The sequence below is a fragment of the Denticeps clupeoides genome, chromosome 6 (genome assembly GCF_900700375.1).
Source record: "Denticeps clupeoides chromosome 6, fDenClu1.1, whole genome shotgun sequence".
NCBI lineage: Eukaryota > Metazoa > Chordata > Actinopteri > Clupeiformes > Denticipitidae > Denticeps > Denticeps clupeoides.
In genome coordinates, this window is record NC_041712.1 from 16,422,859 (window position 1) to 16,443,355 (window position 20,497).

Here is a 20,497-nt window from a genome sequence, read left to right on the forward strand (position 1 = left end):
CATTTCGGAGCAGAAGATTCTACCCAAAGTGTTTCCTCATCAAACAACGTTGTGCTGTGTGTTGACACTCGGAATAATCTCGGGCCCTCTTCTCCCACTTCATTTGTTCCTCGTGCCTCACCGGCTGTACAGCTGACAGTTCAAACAGACTACGGCGGGTCTGGGGGCCCCGTTTTCCTATCGTATTACATCTACCCAGCAGAGACGAGGAGTACAGAGGGATGTTTCTTTTTCATGGACACCAGATTTTTACACGCTCTACGCGGTAAACTGTGTAGACGTTTGGCAACTTGAACGATATACATATAGGAGCCGAAGTATTCTAGTTCCTATATTACTATAAATCAATGACACTTTCTGCCGCATCTCCTGATATAACAGCAGAGAAAACAGCAAAGATCATAAACCTGGTTCCTGCCTGCTGCCTTATCTTTTATGCCTTAGAGGCTGTTTGGGGGGCACGAAAGAATGGAAAAATGTGACAGAAAAAATCATGATGCTACATTGACATTTCAAAATGAACACTTGCAGATATCATAATGACAGCGTCTTTAATGCTGAGTTTTGCGGGCTTCACATTGTGAGGAATACTTTAAATGTCTTCTCTCTCTTACCACAGTAAACAATAAATGGGCCATTATGATACTTTGAATTAAATTGGTTTTGTATTGTAAGTATTGTTCTTACATTGGGCTTTACGGCTTGATTTATGGCAACATATGGCAATAAATGTGATACAATTATTTTAGCTCATTCTACCCAAAAGCAACCTGTTTCGCTCTCTCACGTAGTATATCAAGACAAATATATATATAAATATATAACAAAAGATAATGAAAATCCAATCTCCAAACACCAATTTGGAATCTTAATAAGTTCAAAGCAAATAACAGAAGGAACTGTTCCGTGTGGCATCCAGAAAATATAATCCCCAGCTTTGCTGAGCAGTACAGCAACACAGCCTACCGCAGGCTGCACAAATTAGCACAAGGTCGCAAACGCGGAGACTCAGGATGCAAAAGCGTGTGGCGGCGGGCCACTGCGGGTGGGTGTGCAGCACGGGAGCGGATCAGACCGAGTGTCGCAGACCCCTGCTGAGTCACACAGGCACCAGAGGGAGGGGGGGGGGTCACCACACGTAGCCGGAGTAAAATGCTGAACTTGAAAGCCGACTTTGAGCCTCTTTTCATGTGCGAGGCAATTCAAACAGCGGGCGTTTCCAAACGGACATATTTTTGACGGGTGTGAATAGAAAAACACGTAAGACATCTAACACGAGCTCAACGTTTAAAACTGACACTTTTTGGCTGTGAGTGCACTTATTATTGTGCCCTCATATCCAAAATGCATTTCGATTGAGGATTGCATTTGTGCCGTCTGAAGTTAAGTCAGCACATTAAGGGCACGGGGTAGCTGGGTGTGGAGCAGAACCACTGTTCTTCATGAACGTCATATTTGACTTTCTTTGGGAAATTTGGAATAACATGACTTGCCAAATCGGAATTCTTCCAGTGGCATATTCAAATGCTTTTCTCTTTTCTTCCGCTACCTGTTGATCTAATAGGAATTCAGACATCAAGTACTTGTTCATAAAATCATCCATAGTATCAACCTCCGAGCCACCAGGTGGCGCCCATGCCTCATGCCTCCACCACCCGCCCTAGATGACCACACATCTCCGAGCCAAGCTGGATATAAAGATGCTGAGCCGGGCTCTCAACACTTCGCCATGGTTTTTCAGTTGATGGCCCCCTCTGTGGGTTGTTTACTGGGTTTTGTTCACTGTGTTATTTCACTTTGCCCTCTGGATTGGAACTTGGGTAATCCTTTGGACTGGATGCTTCTCTGGACATTGAACTTTGCCTTGTTCCTCGACTTGGTTCTGAGGAGTGTCCCTCTTGGAATTACTGGCCAGACTTTCTGTGAAGTGAAGTTACCTGCCAGTACTTGTGTCTCTGTTTGTAGCAAAATAACCATGTACAACCTGTGACAAGGGAGTCTGTGCCAAATCATTCCTCAAACAAATCTATTAACAGTGCATGTTATAAATATAAAAATTATTATTATTATATCCCCACTTGCACGTGATATAGCAACAGAAGCCTTTACATTTGCACAAAAAATCATATGGATATGGCACCCTAGCCATAATCTACAGTTTTTCACTTTTTCTCAAGTGGGAAGGGCGGTACAGTATATAGCAACTAAAGCCTTTTCCACGGAAACCATTGTGTGACACCTATATAGGGCACTTAAGGAACAAGGACAGTTTGCTTTGAAGAGCAGAACCTGACAGTAAATCAGCTTTGCCCCCTTCCTGTGTTTACCCAGTGCCACAGCACTAAATAAGATAAGTGCCTTTTCCTTGTGTTGCGCTTTTCCATGACCTGGCCACCGGGTTCACGTCCTCCTTAAACAACTGAAGACTGCATTCTGTCACTGCTTGGCCGCTAAATGCAAAATCGGTGGGAAATTGTTCACATTTTCATTAACTACCAGAAAGCTTTGTACATTTGGCCCATGCTTTTCAAGCAATACGCAGTATAAAATACTGAAGCTGTGACTGGAGCTTTACCTCAGTAAGTCTAACATTGCTAACAGAATTCATCTGAATTTTGTTCATGAACCATATTTCTTACTTCTTTACTGGTGATAAATTTTGGGCCATGTGGCACATTTCAGCAAAAAGTAAAAAGTACATTAATTGCAACGGGTCCTTGCCTTATTCTTTGAGAAATGGGACACAGTTGTTCTCTTACACTAAGCCCTAAGCACAGTGTGACTAATGGGACAGAACCATAGTTATTTTCATCAATAGCATCTTGTGCAAATCACTGGAATAGGACAAATGGCTCTAGAGTTGCTTACATGTGGGTGAGAAGACAGAATGACACAATGGCAAAATATCCTGCAGGTTCAATTTCAGTGTCATTCGTAAACTAATTGAATATTGATACCATGAGTGAAATCTGTGACTATCCCAGGGTCTGTTTGTAATGCAATCAAGGCAGCTATTTGCTTGGGCCAAATGGAATTTGGATTGTACAAAACATTGACTGAAAGCCCTTCTAGGTAACAGCCATGGGTTAACACAAAATTCATGAAGATTTTATTAAGCAATCTGGTATCCATATACCTCTTTGAGCTTTATGAATTATAGAATAAATTGTACAATAAAAACATAGATTTGCATGGCTTTAGTTTTTTTAATATATATAACTATTTATTAAACTAACTGATAGTCATATCATATTAGAAAGACTCTTCTGTGTATTATGTATAGTATGTCTGCGGTGGCTGAACCTAATACCTCAGGATGGGCTCTAGTTAGGAATAAGCACTGATGGATAGTGCATGAGTGAGTGATATATAATTTTTATATAACTTATGCCCATGGGGTGTGAAGGCTACCCTGCCTGTTCCAATCTCACAGAAGATACTGTAGCGCAAACTGCGCATAACATTAGTTCTGGTCACGATACAGATCCCACAGTACATTACGGCTTGTTCCAGCAGCAGAAAAATCTGAAAAACACTAACCCCAATCTATCGCCTTCAGTGACTATAGTGAGCATTTGCACATCAAAACTGGACCATGGGGCACTGGAAGAAGGCTTCTTTGTCTAATAAAGTTTGCTTCTGTGTCCTTCAGCTGACAGCAGGATGCACAATGGGAAAATGGCAAGCCTACAAAAGCAGTGTGATGTTCTGATCAATGTTCTGCTGGGAAACCTTGGGCGCTGCATCTGTAGGAATGTAGTGTGGAATGCTATCACACGTGCCACCCATCACATAAACACCCGTTCGTGCCAGCAGGATAATGCACCCAGCCACCCTGCATAAATGTTCAGGAATAATATGAACATTATGACTTCACGGAGTCAAATTCCCCAAATGTCTAACATCTTAAAGGATGTTGTACTTCCTTTCTTAGTGCCAGATGCCTAAAAGCCCATGTCTTGAAAGGTTAGAGGTTAGGGCTGGGCAATATATAAATGGCCTAAAAATAATATTTTGATATCACGATACATCATATATATCTCAATAGCTTCACATTTCCTCTAAATCACTGTATGCTAATGTTAAATCCAGCTCTTTATTGCATAAATGGATATCGTAAATGCTTTAATTTTGAACCAAGTATTATATAGTAATCCAATGTTTAACATTAAACCAAAATTTAGCAGTGGATTGATTTTCAGGAAATGAAAACATTTTGTGGCATTGGACTTTTTGGCATACCTTGCAGGTAACTGTGTTTTGCTCATTTACATTTACGGCATTTGACAGATGCCCTTATCCAGAGCGACTTACAACGTGCTTTCAAGATGAAGTGATCACTTCCAGTTCATTAGGACCCCAACTATGAATACAATCATTTTATTCACTCTGTTGTAGATTCTGTACACAAGTTCTGTACACAAGTTAATCTAAATATTCTTTAAAGAGGAAGGTCTTGAGCTGTCGTTTGAAAATACTCAAACGACAGCTCAAGACCTGGTGGTCTAGCGGTTAAGGAAGCGGCCCCGTAATCAGAAGGTTGCCGGTTCGAATCCAGATCCGCCAAGGTGCCACTGAGGTGCCACTGAGCAAAGCACCGTCCCCACACACTGCTCCCCAAGCGCCTGTCATGGCTGCCCACTGCTCACTCAGGGTGATGGGTTAAATGCAGAGGACACATTTCACTGTGTGCACCATGTGCTGTGCTGCTGTGTATCACATGTGACAATCACTTCACTTTAATTTAATTAATTCCTCTTTAAAGAATATTTAGAATAGTTAGCTGTTTTTCTTCGGAACCAAGTCGTCTACCTGAATCTACAATTAAAGTATCTGAAATTGTGCGGGATATCGCTTATCTCTGCGGATTTGCTTCTTTCCACTGTTATTCCAGTACAAAATGTTCATTCTCCACGATGGGGACGGGGGAGCGATCTGTCTGCTTTGATGGAGCAGAGAAGTGAACCTTGAAAGCGAAGTACATGCTGTCTGTTTAACAATAACATTAAGAATTTCACACCAGGAGAATAACACTAGGATTTATCCCCCCTGGTCACAATGTAGCAGAACACGCTGAGATACCTTGAGTATATTCTATATATCGCCCTCCCCTATTAGATGTGTTTCAGCATTATCATATTAGGCAGTCGGTTTGAATGATGTGGCTGATTGGTGTATATTAAAAAAAAAAAAAAAAAAAAGAGCTACACACCACACACTGCCTTGTAGCAGAATCTAGGACTGACCTGAATACTTCAAAAGAAAAGCTTCAAAACCATCATTAGTCAGGCATTCTGCTCCTTTTCAACTTTCCCACGTTACAGTATGTAAGCATTGCTGTAAATTTTACCCCACTTAGCACCAGGTTTTTCTCTCGTTTTTTTCTATCTTTCTTTTCAACTGACAATAATTGGCACCTCCTCAAGATAAAAAAAAAAATCCTCTGGACCTCGAGGTTCAGTTTGCTGAAAAACACCAGTCACAGATTAACTGTGACCATACGCAAAAGCCTGGGACTGACTTTTTTTTTTTTTGAGAAAGTAAGTTTTGTTTGCAAGAACGCATTAAATCTGGTGGCAAAACTGTGTGTTTTTTTTTTCAAATCTGCCCTGCAGATTTTTTGTGTCAATAATCTCAGACAACAGTATACATTTTGATACTGAATTTTACCAAGCTACAGCAGCAGAATTTACCTGCTCTGCTGCTAAACCCTCCAAGTCCTGCATTTTTTATTCGAACTTTTTATGCTTCTAACCTGTCACATGCTCCATTAGGTTGTTAACGATCACCGCTTCCTAATTAAGCACTGGTTGGAATGAAAGCAGTCTGGTAGGGAGGCCCTGAGGAACAGGTTCAAGTATCCGTACTTTAGAGAACATTGATGAATGCGACTGTCTTTTGAGTTTTTTTTTTTGTGCAGAAAGTCATTATATAAACTCACATCGGCAGGGCTTCAGCTCACATTAATTGCCAAACTAGCTCTGGTCCCAGCTTGTGTTCTCATGCTTAAAAAGTCATTGTTGACTGAGGCTGCCTGGGGCGACTGGAGATTTGACTTCCTGCGCGTTCTGCTCTTCTTCTTCAGATCACTTTGTCGTGCATTTCCTCGGCACTTTTCAGCTGCAAATGTGAGCACACGTATTTTCCATATAAAACAGATCCATATAATCTTCTCTCAAACTGAAACTTTGACGACTGCAGCAAGAACTGTCATCTCAAATGTGCATTAACCAACATCACATATGCATAATATGCAAATTTGCACTGAATAAAATGACAGTTTTAGGAATGAACCTGCTATTTCTGTGCCCAATAAAACATTCTAATAAAGCATTGGCTAACTAAGGCATTTAAGACTGAAGAATAAGTCATATCCTGCTTCTATGACCACAAAAATCAGACCAGAAGAATCACAGAAAAAGCAAAGAAAAAAAATGATTGAATCTGATGTCATCTCTATTTAAGGATGTGCAATCTATGCAGACTCCTTTCGAGGTCTATGATGAAAACCTAAATCTCCATTTGATTTGCATCAGGACTGAGATTTAGGGGCACTCCTCTCCAGAATCTTCACAGTTCAATTCGGTTTTCATCTGTAAGAACAAATGGCTCCCAGGACATGTTACAGTATAATCGCCAACCAATATTCTTCTAGAGAGCTACGAAGCATCCACCAAAAATGCCCAATTATTCTTTCATTCCAATGTAATTATGCCATTATCTAATGCCACTGGGGGAATAATGTCTTTACTTTTGACCGGAAGAATCAGTGATTTGTCAATACCGCCCTGGTGAAGGAAGTTTGCATGGGGGCCTACAAATCAACTGCATCTTGCGTGAAAATAGCTTAATTGAGCTGAACCCCGGGTTAATATTGATACCCTGAGCACAATTCATTCCCTTCCACTGTATTCTGCTGGCCGTCGATAAAGGCAGGTTAAAGAGGGCGGAGCAGGCATTCATTTGGAGGGTCTCGTTCATCACTCATTGATCCGGGTGTCATGTTAACTTGCGGAGACGGCAAAGTCTTCATCACATAGTTCAGAAGTAGGTTCGCACAACTTTGTGCCACTAAGAATGTAACTGCTTAGTTTAAAGGACCTTAAGCTAAAAGACGTTTGACACGTTAAAGGGTTCTTCATGTTCTCTTTCGTGTTCTAAAAGGCATCACTGGAAATGTACTGCAAGGACTTTATGAAGGAGACCTTTTTAAAATAACAGCTAATGTGCTATCAGTCTTTTTATCACTTTCAGAGCTCCTGCTGAAATCCCTTTATTCTCAGGTTCTTCTCAGTTAAGAAAAGAACAGCTCACCCCAGGGGAGCTAATTCCATTGCCCGGCTCCTCCACTGAAACATCCCGGTTATTGCGCTTCCCCTTCGCCTAATGTCTTAACATGAATCTTCCATGACGACGCGCCCAAAAGAAGCTTTGCATTACGAAGCTGTATTGCGGCAAACCGGACCCTCATTCGCTGCGATGCTCATTCGTTTTCACCCCTTTAAAAAAAGGGGGGCTCCTGATATTCCAAGTCACTATAAAAGGTATGCTGAGCTGCTGAACTACCGTGTGAATGCTAAAGAAGCAGGCACGGGGGGGACAAACACAGCATGGGCGAGTGTGTCAACATGTCCTGCCTGTTGTCCCAGCTGCAATCCCATTTTTAATCTCCAGCTAACATTCACGACTGATGCATTTCTTAATTAAATCACTCGGAGCCGGCCAGGCGTCACGCGACCACAAAATAAACCCAGGAGACTGACGAAGACTCCCTCTTTCTGTGATAATCACGCTTCCGCCCCAGGGAAGAAACACACAAAAAAAAAAAAAAAAATCAATCAGGTGAAAGCTGCGAGAAAAGCAGGATTTCTCTGAACTTTTGCACAAATTGCCCTACACAGCACCTAATAATTGTTCGAGTGGAAGGGAACGCGGCGAGGTCCATCTTCATTGATTTCTGTTTATTCATGCTTGGCGTGTTTTTAAGGCTGAGCAGGACTGAAATAGCCCCTCGGTTTGCGCCCAGAGACCCATTTCACAAATGCAAATGAATGTATACGGATACTAATGCGTTCAAATATGATTTCGGCAGTCTCCTATGGCTGTTTACAAGGACTCACGCCTGATCATTATAAATGAGCATCACTCCCATCTACTTTCGGAATTTACTGCAGGAACCCATGTGGCAAATTACTACGCAAACAACAGGGACAACAGACGCACTACGGTGGCATCAAAACGGCATATCGACTTGTTCGTTTCGGCAACACCTCTCGTTGGAATTAAACATTCTGCAAACTCGAGCCGGCTAGTGCAACACGTGGGCCACCTTTGCATCCACAAGCCCGTTTTTCTTCGCACGTATAGCACCTAGCTGCACAAAAGCCCTGCAGGAAGGTGAGGGGGGAAAAAAGTTCTGAGCGGCTCAGCATCTGTGGGGAGAGATACAGCGTGAGTCTTTTGGAGTTCAACTTTAAAAAAGTAGCATGGAAAATACGCTCAGAAACCAGCGTGACACGGAGGATTTCCAGATGTCGATGTTATTTTAGCCTGTATTCTCACCCCATTGACAATACTTCTGACTGTTGGGCCTTTTATAAAAGCTAAAAACAGGGAATAAAACAGTGCATGGTTACACAGGGAACGGCAAAGACATCACCCCGGTCTAAATGACAGAAGGTTAGTTTTTGTAGCATGAGTAGCAAGTATTAGGGGCCAGTGGTGGCCTAGCGGTTAAGGAAGCGACCCCGTAATCAGAAGGTTGCAGGTTCGAATTCCGAGCCGCCAAGGTGCTGCTTTTAAAGGTGGGTTAAAAGCAGAGGAAACATTTAGTTGTGTGCACCGTGTGCTGTGCTGCAGTGTTTCACAATGACAATCGATTCAAAAGATTAGCACCAAATTCACACATAAGTGTGTATGTTCAAACGTGGCTTATATAGTAACAATCCATAAAAAAATTCTATCCTGTCCTACACTCTCTTCTCTGCACAAAATAAGCAGACAAAGGCAATTTGTCCACTTCCACTTCCGAATAACAAAAGCTTTATTGTGAGAAATGTCAACATGTGACGCCCGTTGCATCCCACACCGCATTAGGATATGCCTCTCTGAAGGACCATATCAAACATATCATCTATGATGGGTGTGCGTCTATGCAGTTCCGAATGAATAAATAATAAAAGCAGTCATTTGAAAAAAAGATATTCCTTGAATTATGGCCATATTATGTATGGGCGCACCGATTTTTCATCGGCCGCAGGCTCCGGGGTTCACTGTAACTAAAGCAGGCAGCAGCAACAGGAAAGAGATATACGGCTGACGGCAGCACTTCACCTGCCAAGAACGACAGTAAGAGTCGGTAACGCTGTCGCCACGTTTCCCACCTTAAACCGCGGCGAGTCTCCAGGAGTCCATAACGTGACACTTTCATTAGTGCGGTGTTAGCTCAATGAAATGATACCGTGATCCAGCATGGAAGTCGTTATTGCATCTTAATTCATCCAGTGCAGCGGACACCGTTCGCAAGCCGATCCTGAGATTACATCTGATTTGTGATAAACCTTATCTTGGAAGGCGCTTTGCTCAGGAAACTCTTCCTTCCTGCCAGGAGATACGTCGTGTGTCGCAGATATGAATGCGTGTTTGAGACCATGTACAAAGACACGTAGATACCCGTACAGCTTCTCCGATGGATTAAGTTATAGAAGGCATGGGGCGTTTTGGGGCATTCTGTGTACTGGCAGAATTGTGCCTACCGCTTTCAGTTTAATCCGACTGCAGAGCAAAATAACTAAATAACTTTGTTTGAATTTGTTACGCCAGCAGATAAAGCGCCTCAAGACACATATTACTTCACATATTAATGGTTCATATATATTAATATTTGCAACTAATGCATCCTTCCAGAACATTTCATACATTAATATATTGAAATAGAACAGTTGAGATTAGATTACTAAAACAAAAAATACTGTGAAAATATGAATACTGTGCTAAATGAAATGCCGTAGGATAAGAAAGCACAATATGCATTAGCATTTTCTGCAACAAAAACTTGCCTAAAAACGAAAAAGAAACACTACCTCTTGTTCTGCATACTAATTAAGGATTTCCATTTAGTATGCAATATGCAATGTTATCTCACTTCTTACTGTTGGGGGACTGTTTATTTCAAATGAACATAGATTAAATGTCAGGTTTAAGATGTGTTATCATGGGGCCAGAAGCAATCTGTTGTGATTTAAGCAGGAGATGGAATTGCACCGAGTATGAAGCGTTCAAAAAATGCGATGCAAATGGCAGAATACCAACAAATTATCGTTCATCAAATGTCAAATTATGGATGTTGATGTTCGGTGTCTTGACTCAAGAAACATTACAAAAAAATGGAGAAATAGAAACAATGCAGAATGGGCGACAAGAGTGAATGGTGGAACGGCGACCTGACAAGTGCCTTTAGAACCTGTGTGAAAAACACACAGACGTACAGTAATAAATCACGCAGAATTGGAAAGAGGAGTAATACAAACTGCCCGGCCCGTTGCTTGTGAAGGTTATTTATTGGTCGTCGCGGGGAAATATATGCACCTGGCAAGTGGACAGATGCTGAACAACACCCATACAGGGAAAACAAATGAACGGAGAACATATCTGTTCCCTGCGCCAAACAGACAGTCTTTCAAACCATCCGAATCCAAGCGATGGCGGCGTTTAAAGTAGCCGCTGTCCAGTGACGGTCACGTCCAGAAATGTGTAAAATGTGATAAAAGCCATGGGCCAGTGCACCATTCCATTTCAATGGTGCCCACCCCCCAACTAGACTAATACCACCATTGAAAGTAAAGGAGGTAAAAAAAATAATAAAAATACACAAAATCCCCAACAAAAGGGCCCGTGATTAATGAGAAACATTTGTTTTTATATTGACCTAAAAAGACTATTAAGATTGCCATTCAAGCGTTGAACATTAATTATGAGGATCCCCATAAGCCTGCATGAAATTCAATGAGCACCGCAAAGTCTCTGAGGGTGAAAATGGTTTGCAAATATTTCAATATGAGCTGCTGAGTCAACATTCACATTTCAATGTTTTCGTAATTGTATTTTTAACTCCCCAGCAATGCAGGCTCTCGAGTGCAACTGCTTACAAAACTAAGGGGCTGTTAAACTCCACCTGAAGTGGAGGGTAAAATTGGACAGAGCGTTTCCAGCCATCATTACTGGTGGTTTGGGGGATACGTAATGTACCTTCACTGTCCCACGAAGCCTGCTCGGCGTGAAATAAAAAAACAATATCTTTTCCAGCCGAGAGACTGTCTCGGCCTATTTAAAAGTTTACGCCCGGTGTTATCCATGGCGAACTGGTTGGCGCTGTGTTTCTGGATCATTATCTCTCGGCCTTGTGAAGCACTATCCAGAGCATCAGAAGACAGTTTCTTGTTCTGCTGAGGTGCAGCACCTTCCTTTGCATTGTTAATGCCTCCATGCGACCACACTGTGGACGAGTCCTATCTTATCTAGTGTGCTTCCTTGCACCTGTGTCTTCATTCTCTTAACACCGTGTATGCGACACGTCGCCAAAATAAGCATGGACTTTCCCAGAGGGGGTAGAAAACCCCTAAAGTAAGCATGTATTTTGTCGAGAAAGACTTTTAAGGAACAGGAAGCGCCCCCCATTCACCCCCCTAAAAAACAGCAAATACACAGAATCCAGCCCCGTCAGCAAATCCCAGATGAAGGAGATATTGCAGGCCAACGCGGAGGTGATTCACAGGCGTCGGGCTCTCATCTTTGGTCAATTATCATGTTTTCTCGGAATAGCAGCACCTTGATTAGCGAACACACGGTGCCGGTGTCTGCAGTGGGATACCTGCCAGCAGGGCCATCTGTGAGGGGGAATTCACTGAAGGCCTGACAGGGCTTTGAATTCGCCGATTTATACTCTGCACCGAGGCGTGTCCGGCTCCCTGGCCTTGCTTAAAGTCAATGGATGCATGGTTTCTGTTGAAATGTGCAAATGGAATGCATATTGCTGTGGATGTGCGCATGCCTTTGTGTGGTGGGAGGAAACCGGAGAGTCATGTGTAAACCCACGCCAGCACAGGGGGGGAGTGTGCAAGCTCCAGGGTGAAAAAAGGCGTAGTCCGACCTTGGAGGTGGGAGGCCACGAAGCAAGCTACTGTGCCACTGTTATTAGCCCCCTTAATGCCCTCCTGAAAGCAAATCCTATTATTAACAAAATGCCTGTACAGTGAGAATAAAAATACATTTGCAAGGGGAAAAACAACATGTACCCTTATTCCTTATTATTTATGCAGGATTACAGCGCAAAAGTAGGTTGCATAATGCATTTTCTGACATATGCATTCTGCTTCAAATTCCTTAAAAGCCAACTTAAAGGCACTCTCATAGATTACTGCACTCATTTTAATCACGGCTTTGTGTGGCTTTGACACAATCGCTGATAGCACTAATTGAAATGTCTGTGCTTTCCAGCAGCCCTGGCCGAAGCCGCTCGCGCGACAGGCGCTCAGTAATCACAAACGCAGGGATTAACTCCCAAACATGTGCTCCCGGACAACCAACGTCACCATCTGCTGTGCTAACATCTACCGCCAGTCCGCTGCCCCTAACTTTCCTGCTCCTCGCCGAGTGCAGAGCTCTGAGGAAGCAATCAGCGGTGAACTGCTCCGCGTCAGTCCTCCACATTAAGAAGAACAGACAGTGTGGAACCCCGGTGACACCGCGATCCTCCGCTCAGTGCAGAGGATGCTTAAAGCGTTCAGGCAGGCATCCACTTCAAACCAGACCAATCTTGCGCGCTGAATAACCGCTGGAGGCTCGATAATGACAATGTGACCGGCACTGCATTGAATAAAAAAAAAACGCTACTTTCGACTTCAGACTTCTTCACAAAATAGAATTTTTTTTACATAAATTATTTATTATTATATCATTATTTAGCATCAAAAGTACAGAGTCTTGCCTCTACACGAGGAGTGTGTATTGACAATGATCTCCTGATACATATCACCATACACGATGCGATTATATCACGATATATTGTGATACTGTACATATTGAGATATTCTACAGTTAACTGAAAATGTAAAAAAAGATCTTCAACCTTCCCAAATTCTCCCACACCACCCCTCTGCTACGCTCCCTCCACTGGCTCCCAGTAGCTGCACGCATCAGGTTCAAAATACTGATGCTGGCCTACAAAGCCAAACATGGAGTAGCCCCATCCTACCTCACAGCCCTTATTACACCTCGCACTGCACCTCGTATACTCCGAGCCTCCAGTACTGCTCGCCTGGTCCCTCCATCTCTGAAAGGAAGACATTCATCTAGACTCTTTACTGTCTTGGCCCCTCTGTGGTGGAATGAACTTCCCCTCAAGGTCAGAACAGCTCAGTCACTGAGTATTTTCAAATGGAAGCTCAAGACCTTCCTCTTTAGAGAATATTTAGGTTAACTTGTAACCTTCATATTGTCTGACGTATGTATAAACTACAACAGAGTGAATAAAAAGAATGTATTCATAGTTGGGGGTCCTAGTGAACCGGAATTGATCACTTCATTGATGGTAACATGAAAGCACGTTGTAAGTCACTCTGGATAAGGGCGTCTGCCGAATGCACCACCCAATATGAACCAAACTTGTTAACAAAATTATCGATATTTGATGTCCCTGTATCGATACAATATCACCACGTAAAATATCGCAACACATTGCTGTATCAACATTTTCTAACACCCCTACTCTGCACCCTCCATGCCATTGCATCAGATACCAAACGCGATAAGAAATGGGGGAAAAGTCACAGGAAAAGTTCTGCCTTCGCCTGCCAAGTCTGTGTTTGGGGACCTTCAGGCTCCCTGAAACGGGATAAAACTTTGACCTCGGCAGGCGAGCTCCAGACCGGGTAAGGATTTATTTGGTGTCTAATATGCATTTCATTAACCACAGTAAACGGGCTGAGCTTTAAACATCTCTACCCTTGCACTGGAGGGGTACACACATAATCTGCTCTGGTCAAACTATTCCCAAAACACATTCCCGTTTAAGGGGATGATTACGCCGAGGCGCAATTACACTGTTTGTGGCCAAACAGTAGCTCATATAAGGCCAGCACCCCGTTGGCATGACAACCCACGAGCGTATCCGTGTGATGTTCTCCTCTGCGCTGAGCATTAATCAGTACTGTTGCCTCATTAACTCTCAACAGGTCCTTAATGTGAAGACTCGCCATGCCACTCATCTGAGTAAACTGCGTTGCTACTAATTCTAAAAAAGAGCTTCCACGGTTAATAAATATCAACTGTGTTTACCGTTACAACGGCAACTTAATGAACAGACCGAACGCCGCCATTTACATTTACAGCATTTATCAGACGCCCTTATCCAGAGCGACTTACAATCAGTAGTTATAGGGACAGTCTCCCTGGAGCAACTTAGGGTTAAGTGTCTTGCTCAGGGACACAGTGGTAGTAAGCGGGATTCGAACCTGGGTCTTCTGGTTCATAGGCAAGTGTGTTACCCACTAGGCTACTACCACCCTACATGCCTGCACCATGTGACAAAGAAAAGCATGATAAAATGGCTTAGGTGGCATTAATATACATACATGTATACAAACAGGACCAGATGAAGGCAGCTGTTGATGATTGGCATTAGAAAGTTTTGCATCCTACAGTGGTGGCCCAGGGGTTTAGGAAGCGGCCACGTAATCAGAAGGTTGCCGGTTCGAGTCCCAATTTGCCAAGGTGCTACTGAGGTGCCACTGAGCAAAGCACCGTCCCCACGCACTGCTCCCCGGGCGCCTGTCATGGCTGCCCACTGCTCACCAAGGGTGATGGTTAAATGCTGAGGACACATTTCTTTGTGTCACCGTGTGCTGTGCTGCTGTGTATCACAATGACCCAGAGGTCAGGAGAGTTGAGTAAACCGGCTGCATGAAGAGAAGCCAAATAACAGCTTGAATAAATATGACCAAGACTCTGGCGACCTCTGGCAAAGGGCGTCAAAATTCCCAAAACTCACCATCTTACTGCAATATTTCAGTGTCCAGATTGTAATCAGATAATAAAATATATTTAAAAGAATGTATGAATATGTAGAGCATATTCTTCTCTCTCTTTTTAATTAATTGAAAACCCAGAGATGTACACTCATAGCAGGCAAATAATTGTTTAATTCCGCAACAGTGTCAAAAAGTGCCACCGCTCACTGCCTTATTGTTATGCAGCAAAAATGTAGAGCAGCACTTTGAGGCTCACTTACTTAACCGCCAGCGTGAGCAGAAGCATGTTGGATGGCTTCTGCCGTCGATTGTGTGGTTTGCTTTTGAATTTGCCGGCGACACAAATTAGTATTCTTGGCATCTCCGTCTCCGGTTTAAAATGAATATATAAAATAAAAACCGACTGGCTATTTATTCAGCAGTCTCGCCATCCGTCCTAACATTAAATAGTGTCACAACAAAAATCATTTTTTATCATATATTAACGGTGTGGGCTGTCTTGTTTGCATGCGGGGGATCAGATCCGTGGAGGGAAATGTTAATGAAGTGTAGTAAAGTCCCGTCCTGCTGCCCCTTAAGTCGGGAAGTGCGCACAGCGAACGGCCGCCACTGTCAGGGGACTGAGGCCGGGACAGTGCATTAGGCAGACTGGTCACAGTTTGAAATGGATGATGGATGTCACGACATTAATGCCAGGGTCTACCCTGTGCAGGTCTTCGGTGACCGAATGGCCAAAGAGTAAATGGAGAAGGAGCCATTTCGTGTGGATTAGAGCAATCTGCCGGGCGTCCTGCAGTCAAGTGCCCAGCTGTCCACTAAAGTGACCTCCAGCATGTGGCATTATGTTGCCCCTCTTATCATCACAAAAAAAAAAAAAAACGTCCAGAACAGCGAAGCTTCATTTCCCGCCTTTGGTAGTTGTGTGTGTGGCATTTTTAGGGCTATTTGAGTATTAAATGGATTAAACCCTTCCCCCACTTACCACCCAGCCAACTACTACCCCATAAAGTGCCACCCAGCAACTCAACAAAACCAACCAACTTTAACATTCCGGTGATCAAACCAGCCTGTTCCAACAGAAATCTGCAGATCGTGAGAATTCGACTTCCCCGCTCGGTATGAATACGCATTAACGGTGCACTTGTCAGCAGGGCACCTGGCAGATTGCTCTTAACCACATGAAACGGCTCTATTAATAGTTTTACAGAAGAACACGTCCATACTTCAAGGTTTAAACATCATGATGTTCGCTATAAATCGCATATAAATCAGATAAAAAAAATAAAAAAAAAAAGTGAATCAGATTTTTAAAAATCCACACGTGAAAAACAGCGCTGTTGTTAATAAACTTGTGCATAATTTTTCAGTTCTGGCAATCGCCACACGCCGGCAGGTCAGTTCATGTTGGTCCCCTTTTGGTTTTCGGCCCTCGTGCCTGGTATCATTTCCTTTTATTGCGAATAAAGGTTTCCCATTCAAGACTCTTAAATAAAGTGGCATGGTTAATGCTACAGGTTGAAAGTGTTTGCGTCCTACGTGCCGCGTGAGGGGCGATCAGGCGCCGCGTACCGGCAGACCGGCCCCCCACGGCGCCGCGCCGCCTTCATTTCCAGATCCTGCCTTGTGACGCCTGTCTACGAACATGCGCCATTCGCACGGTAAAGGGGTTGAAGGGGGATACGACATAAATAGCCTGCGGCATGTGTCAACTTAATCTGCTTAGAGTGCCAAGGGTATTTTTGGCACGTAAACACGTTTCAGGAACATGGCAGCAAACAATAACTTTTTGATTTGAAAGGACCAGAAAGAGAAAAGAAAAGAAATCTTTCGATCTTCCACCTCTTAATTTGCTCTTTGAGATCCGACCTGCATGTTCTTTTGATGAAACGGGCAAAGTGGCAATTTCACATCTGGGCTCTAACTGATGTCAATTATTCACAGTCATCATCTACACCTAATGTGCCTAATTTGCTTAATAACATATCGTGCTGTGAGGCGCTAGGCAAGTGTCACTCCGGAAAAAAAAAAAAAAAAAAACGAGGCCACACTTTGATTCTCCACATTAGAGGACACTTTCTCATGACAAAAACTCCACGTGTGGTGAAATGAAAGCTGGCACCGGTAGCAACGGATAGAACCGTCCCACCAGGACACGGACCTGGCCGTACGTCACGACCGTTCCGTCACCCGTTGAGGCGCGGTAAACGGCATTACGTACGGCTCCCTGTGTTCCATTAGGGGGTGGGGAGGGGCGGCCATTATGTGTCCCGTAGCAGTGACACGCGTCATTTTTTTTTCACGGGGGCTGATGGGCTCCATGCATAGCAATTTTCCTCACTTCGTTTCTTTATTTATTTCAGGGTGCAAAACACTGTGGGAAATGGAACGGCAGCTGTTGCTCCAAAATGTTTTTTGATTTTAATCACCAAAAAAAAAAAAAAATTCTGGCCTCGGCTGAGACGGGCTGGCAGCGCAGGAACTGAAGGGCACAATAGACAGGCCTGCAGGATCTTGGCCCGAGCGGCGCAGGAATATGTGCTGCATCCTGGCAACGCTCTCAATGCCAGAGCCACCTCGCAGTCACACTGAGAGTCCGAAAAAACGAAAAGAAAAAGAGCTGGGTGGGGAGTAGGGGGGGGAGAAGGGGAAGAACGAAAGAAAGAACGAAGGAAGAAAGAAAAAAAAAAAAAAAACCTCCTCGGCGCCCTGACAACCAACTTCCCCTACTATGAGGGCGACCCTCCTGCAACTTTCCAGTGTTTTCCTCCATCCCGGCCTCGGCTTGGCTACAGGCTGGAGCGGGAGTTTTCACTGGGAAGTGCTCCTCGTGATGAAAAGCAGAACATTGCGATTTATCTTCTAAGGACTGAAAGTGCTTTGAGGTGAAGGACCTGGACCACTTTGATGTCGTTTCAGCGCGATGCTGATCTTCTAATCGGGTAAATTGGGCATTTACTGCAGTGCCCCCCCTCCCGCCACCATGGATCGATGCAGACAGCAAACAGTGAAAACAAAAATGGATTATTATTTGATGAAGGGCAATATTTAGAACATGTACTTGTTTTTTTGTTTTATATTAGAGACTATGCATGTTGATGCCGGGGAGTTGAATGGGGTTAGTTCCACATTGGACTTATTGCCACTGTACTTCTGCACTTAATTGGTCATAAATAAAAATAAATTAATAAATAAATAAAAAACACGTGACCACTTTCAAGGGCGCGTTGCAGCTCCACGCGCTCGAGGGACAATGCGGACGACGGCCCATAATAATTTATATTCACGTTGATCTGACATCACATCCACCAGCCGCCACTGCGAGCATTCTGAATACATTACTGTAGTGGAATACCGAATACATGACTATAGATGTTAGTGGTGGTGGTGGTTTTTAAAAAAATCCCCTCTGAGGGCTTAATTCGGCTTAACATCGATGACCTGAACACGCTGTCGAGGATTAACGTCCAATTCTCACCCACGGCCGAGACGCGCCACTTGACGTCTTATAACCCAGACAAGAAACACAGACTGAAACGCGACATTTCGACACCACCACCGGCCAGTTTTAAACGCCCCCCCCACCCCCAAAGTCGTCTCTCCAAAACGCGTGGTGGGGAAGTTTCACGCACGGTCACGAAGGGAAATAAAAGCCGGAGCAGCCGGGTCGCCTCGTTTAATCCGCCACTTCGGCGCGTCGAACGCGGGTCCCACGCACGTCCGTCAGAGAACGCGAGACCGGCGTGAGAAAAAGCCTTTCGTTTTTTTTTTTATTTTATATATATATATATAAATAAAGAAGGTTCTTCGTGTCCTCACCTTGTTGGACGAGAAGAAAGGCCAGTCCGGACAGGATAACCCAACACACCGGATTCTTCATGGCGACGCGAAGTTATTCGCTTCTTTTTCTTCTCCTTCTTCTCGCGGGGAGAATAATAAAATGCCACCCTCCCGGGACAGTATGGCCAGAGGTCTCGGTTTATTTCTCTCTCTTTTTTTTTCCCCCCTCCTGTTTTTATTATAAGTGGGAATTGGTGAGAAGGGGAGAGCGGCGCCGCTCCGTGCGTCTGCGTCCGTGACGGCGGCGTCGCCAACGCGCGCGCGCGCGCTCGCGCGCCAACAAGTCCCTCCTTCAGCAGAGCACATTGGCTGCGGTCTGCGAGAGCGCGCCGCAGCTTACTAAACACGCCGCTGAGGATGAGGATGGTGGCGCTGATGCTGATGGTGCAGCCCCCGGAGCGCGGACCGGGTACGGGCCGAAAGTTTGGACACACCTTCTCATTCAGTGTGTTTTCTTTATTTTCGTGACCATTTGCGTTGGTGGATTCTCACTGAAGGCATCAGAACTATGAATGAACACATGTGGAGTTATGCACTTCACAAAAAAAGGTGAAATAACTGAAAAAATATATATATTCTAGTTTCCTCGCCCTTTGCTCTGATTACTGCTTTGCACACTCTTGGCATTCTCTCGATGAGCTTCAAGAGGTTGTCACCTGAAATGCTTTTCCAACAGTCTTGAAGGAGTTCCCAGAGGTGTTTAGCACTTGTTGGCCCCTTTGCCTTCACTCGGTCCAGCTCACCCCAAACCATCTCGATTGGGTTCAGGTCCGGTGACGGTGGAGGCCAGGTCTCCACTTTTTGTTAAGTACATAACTCTACATTTTTTTAACTACTTCCATACAGCCACACCTTTTGGCTTAGTTGACTAGATACTGTATAAATAAGCTACTAGATAACTGAATGTATATCCCTCAGATTCATACCTTTCTATAAATAAAAAAGTAATACTTTGCAGGCAGTAATCCCTTTAAAAATGGCCCCTTGTTAGTTCAGGCACTGGACAGCTCCATTCCCAGGTTTATGGCTGAACAAAATGAGCACCTTGGATACCGTTTTAAACTGCTGACGGGTAAATGCTGGTCTTACAGTATAACCAATATTTGGTGTGTTTTGTTTGTTTTTAGACAGTATTAGTTTTGTAATATTCATACAAATTGCAGAAAAATTTTGAAATCCCACATTAGCAAGTTCCGTCCTGAGATGGAAGATTTGTGGTGAGAGCTGGCAGCAGCCTAGCGGGTAACACGCTCGCCTATGAACCAGAAGACCCAGGTTCAAACCCAACTTCCTACCATCGAGTCCCTGTGTAAGACATTTAACCCTGAGTGTCTCCAGGGGGTGGACTGTCCCTGTAACTACTGTTGCTCTGGATAAGGTCGTCTGGTAAATGTAAAATTTGTGCGTTTTTGGGCTGGTTACCGGTAAAAAATTATTAATGCAAAGCAGTGCTGTTTTCTCTAAAGGGGAAGCAACAGTTGGCCTCACAAATAGCTCCGTATTAAAATGTAATCCACATATAACTTTAATGTTCCGGAAATCACGATCCTCATTCGCTGATCAGAGCAGAGGCCATTGAAAGCAAAGTGTAAGAGTGTTTGCCGGTCCTTTGTTGCGATGCGACGTGGATGTAA

General features: G+C 43.9%; 1 protein-coding gene across 1 annotated transcript in view; it reads right to left on the reverse strand.

The window, feature by feature from the left end:
• The window catches only part of ntm (neurotrimin), a 217,095-nt gene extending 197,991 nt beyond the window's left edge, over positions 1 to 19,104 (reverse strand). Inside the window, exon 1 of the mRNA XM_028983216.1 lies at positions 18,843 to 19,104. Coding sequence (XP_028839049.1) covers positions 18,843 to 18,903 — 61 coding nt within the window. The 5' untranslated portion in view covers positions 18,904 to 19,104. The remainder of the gene's footprint in view (positions 1 to 18,842) is intronic.
• Positions 19,105 to 20,497: the final 1,393 nt, after the last annotated feature.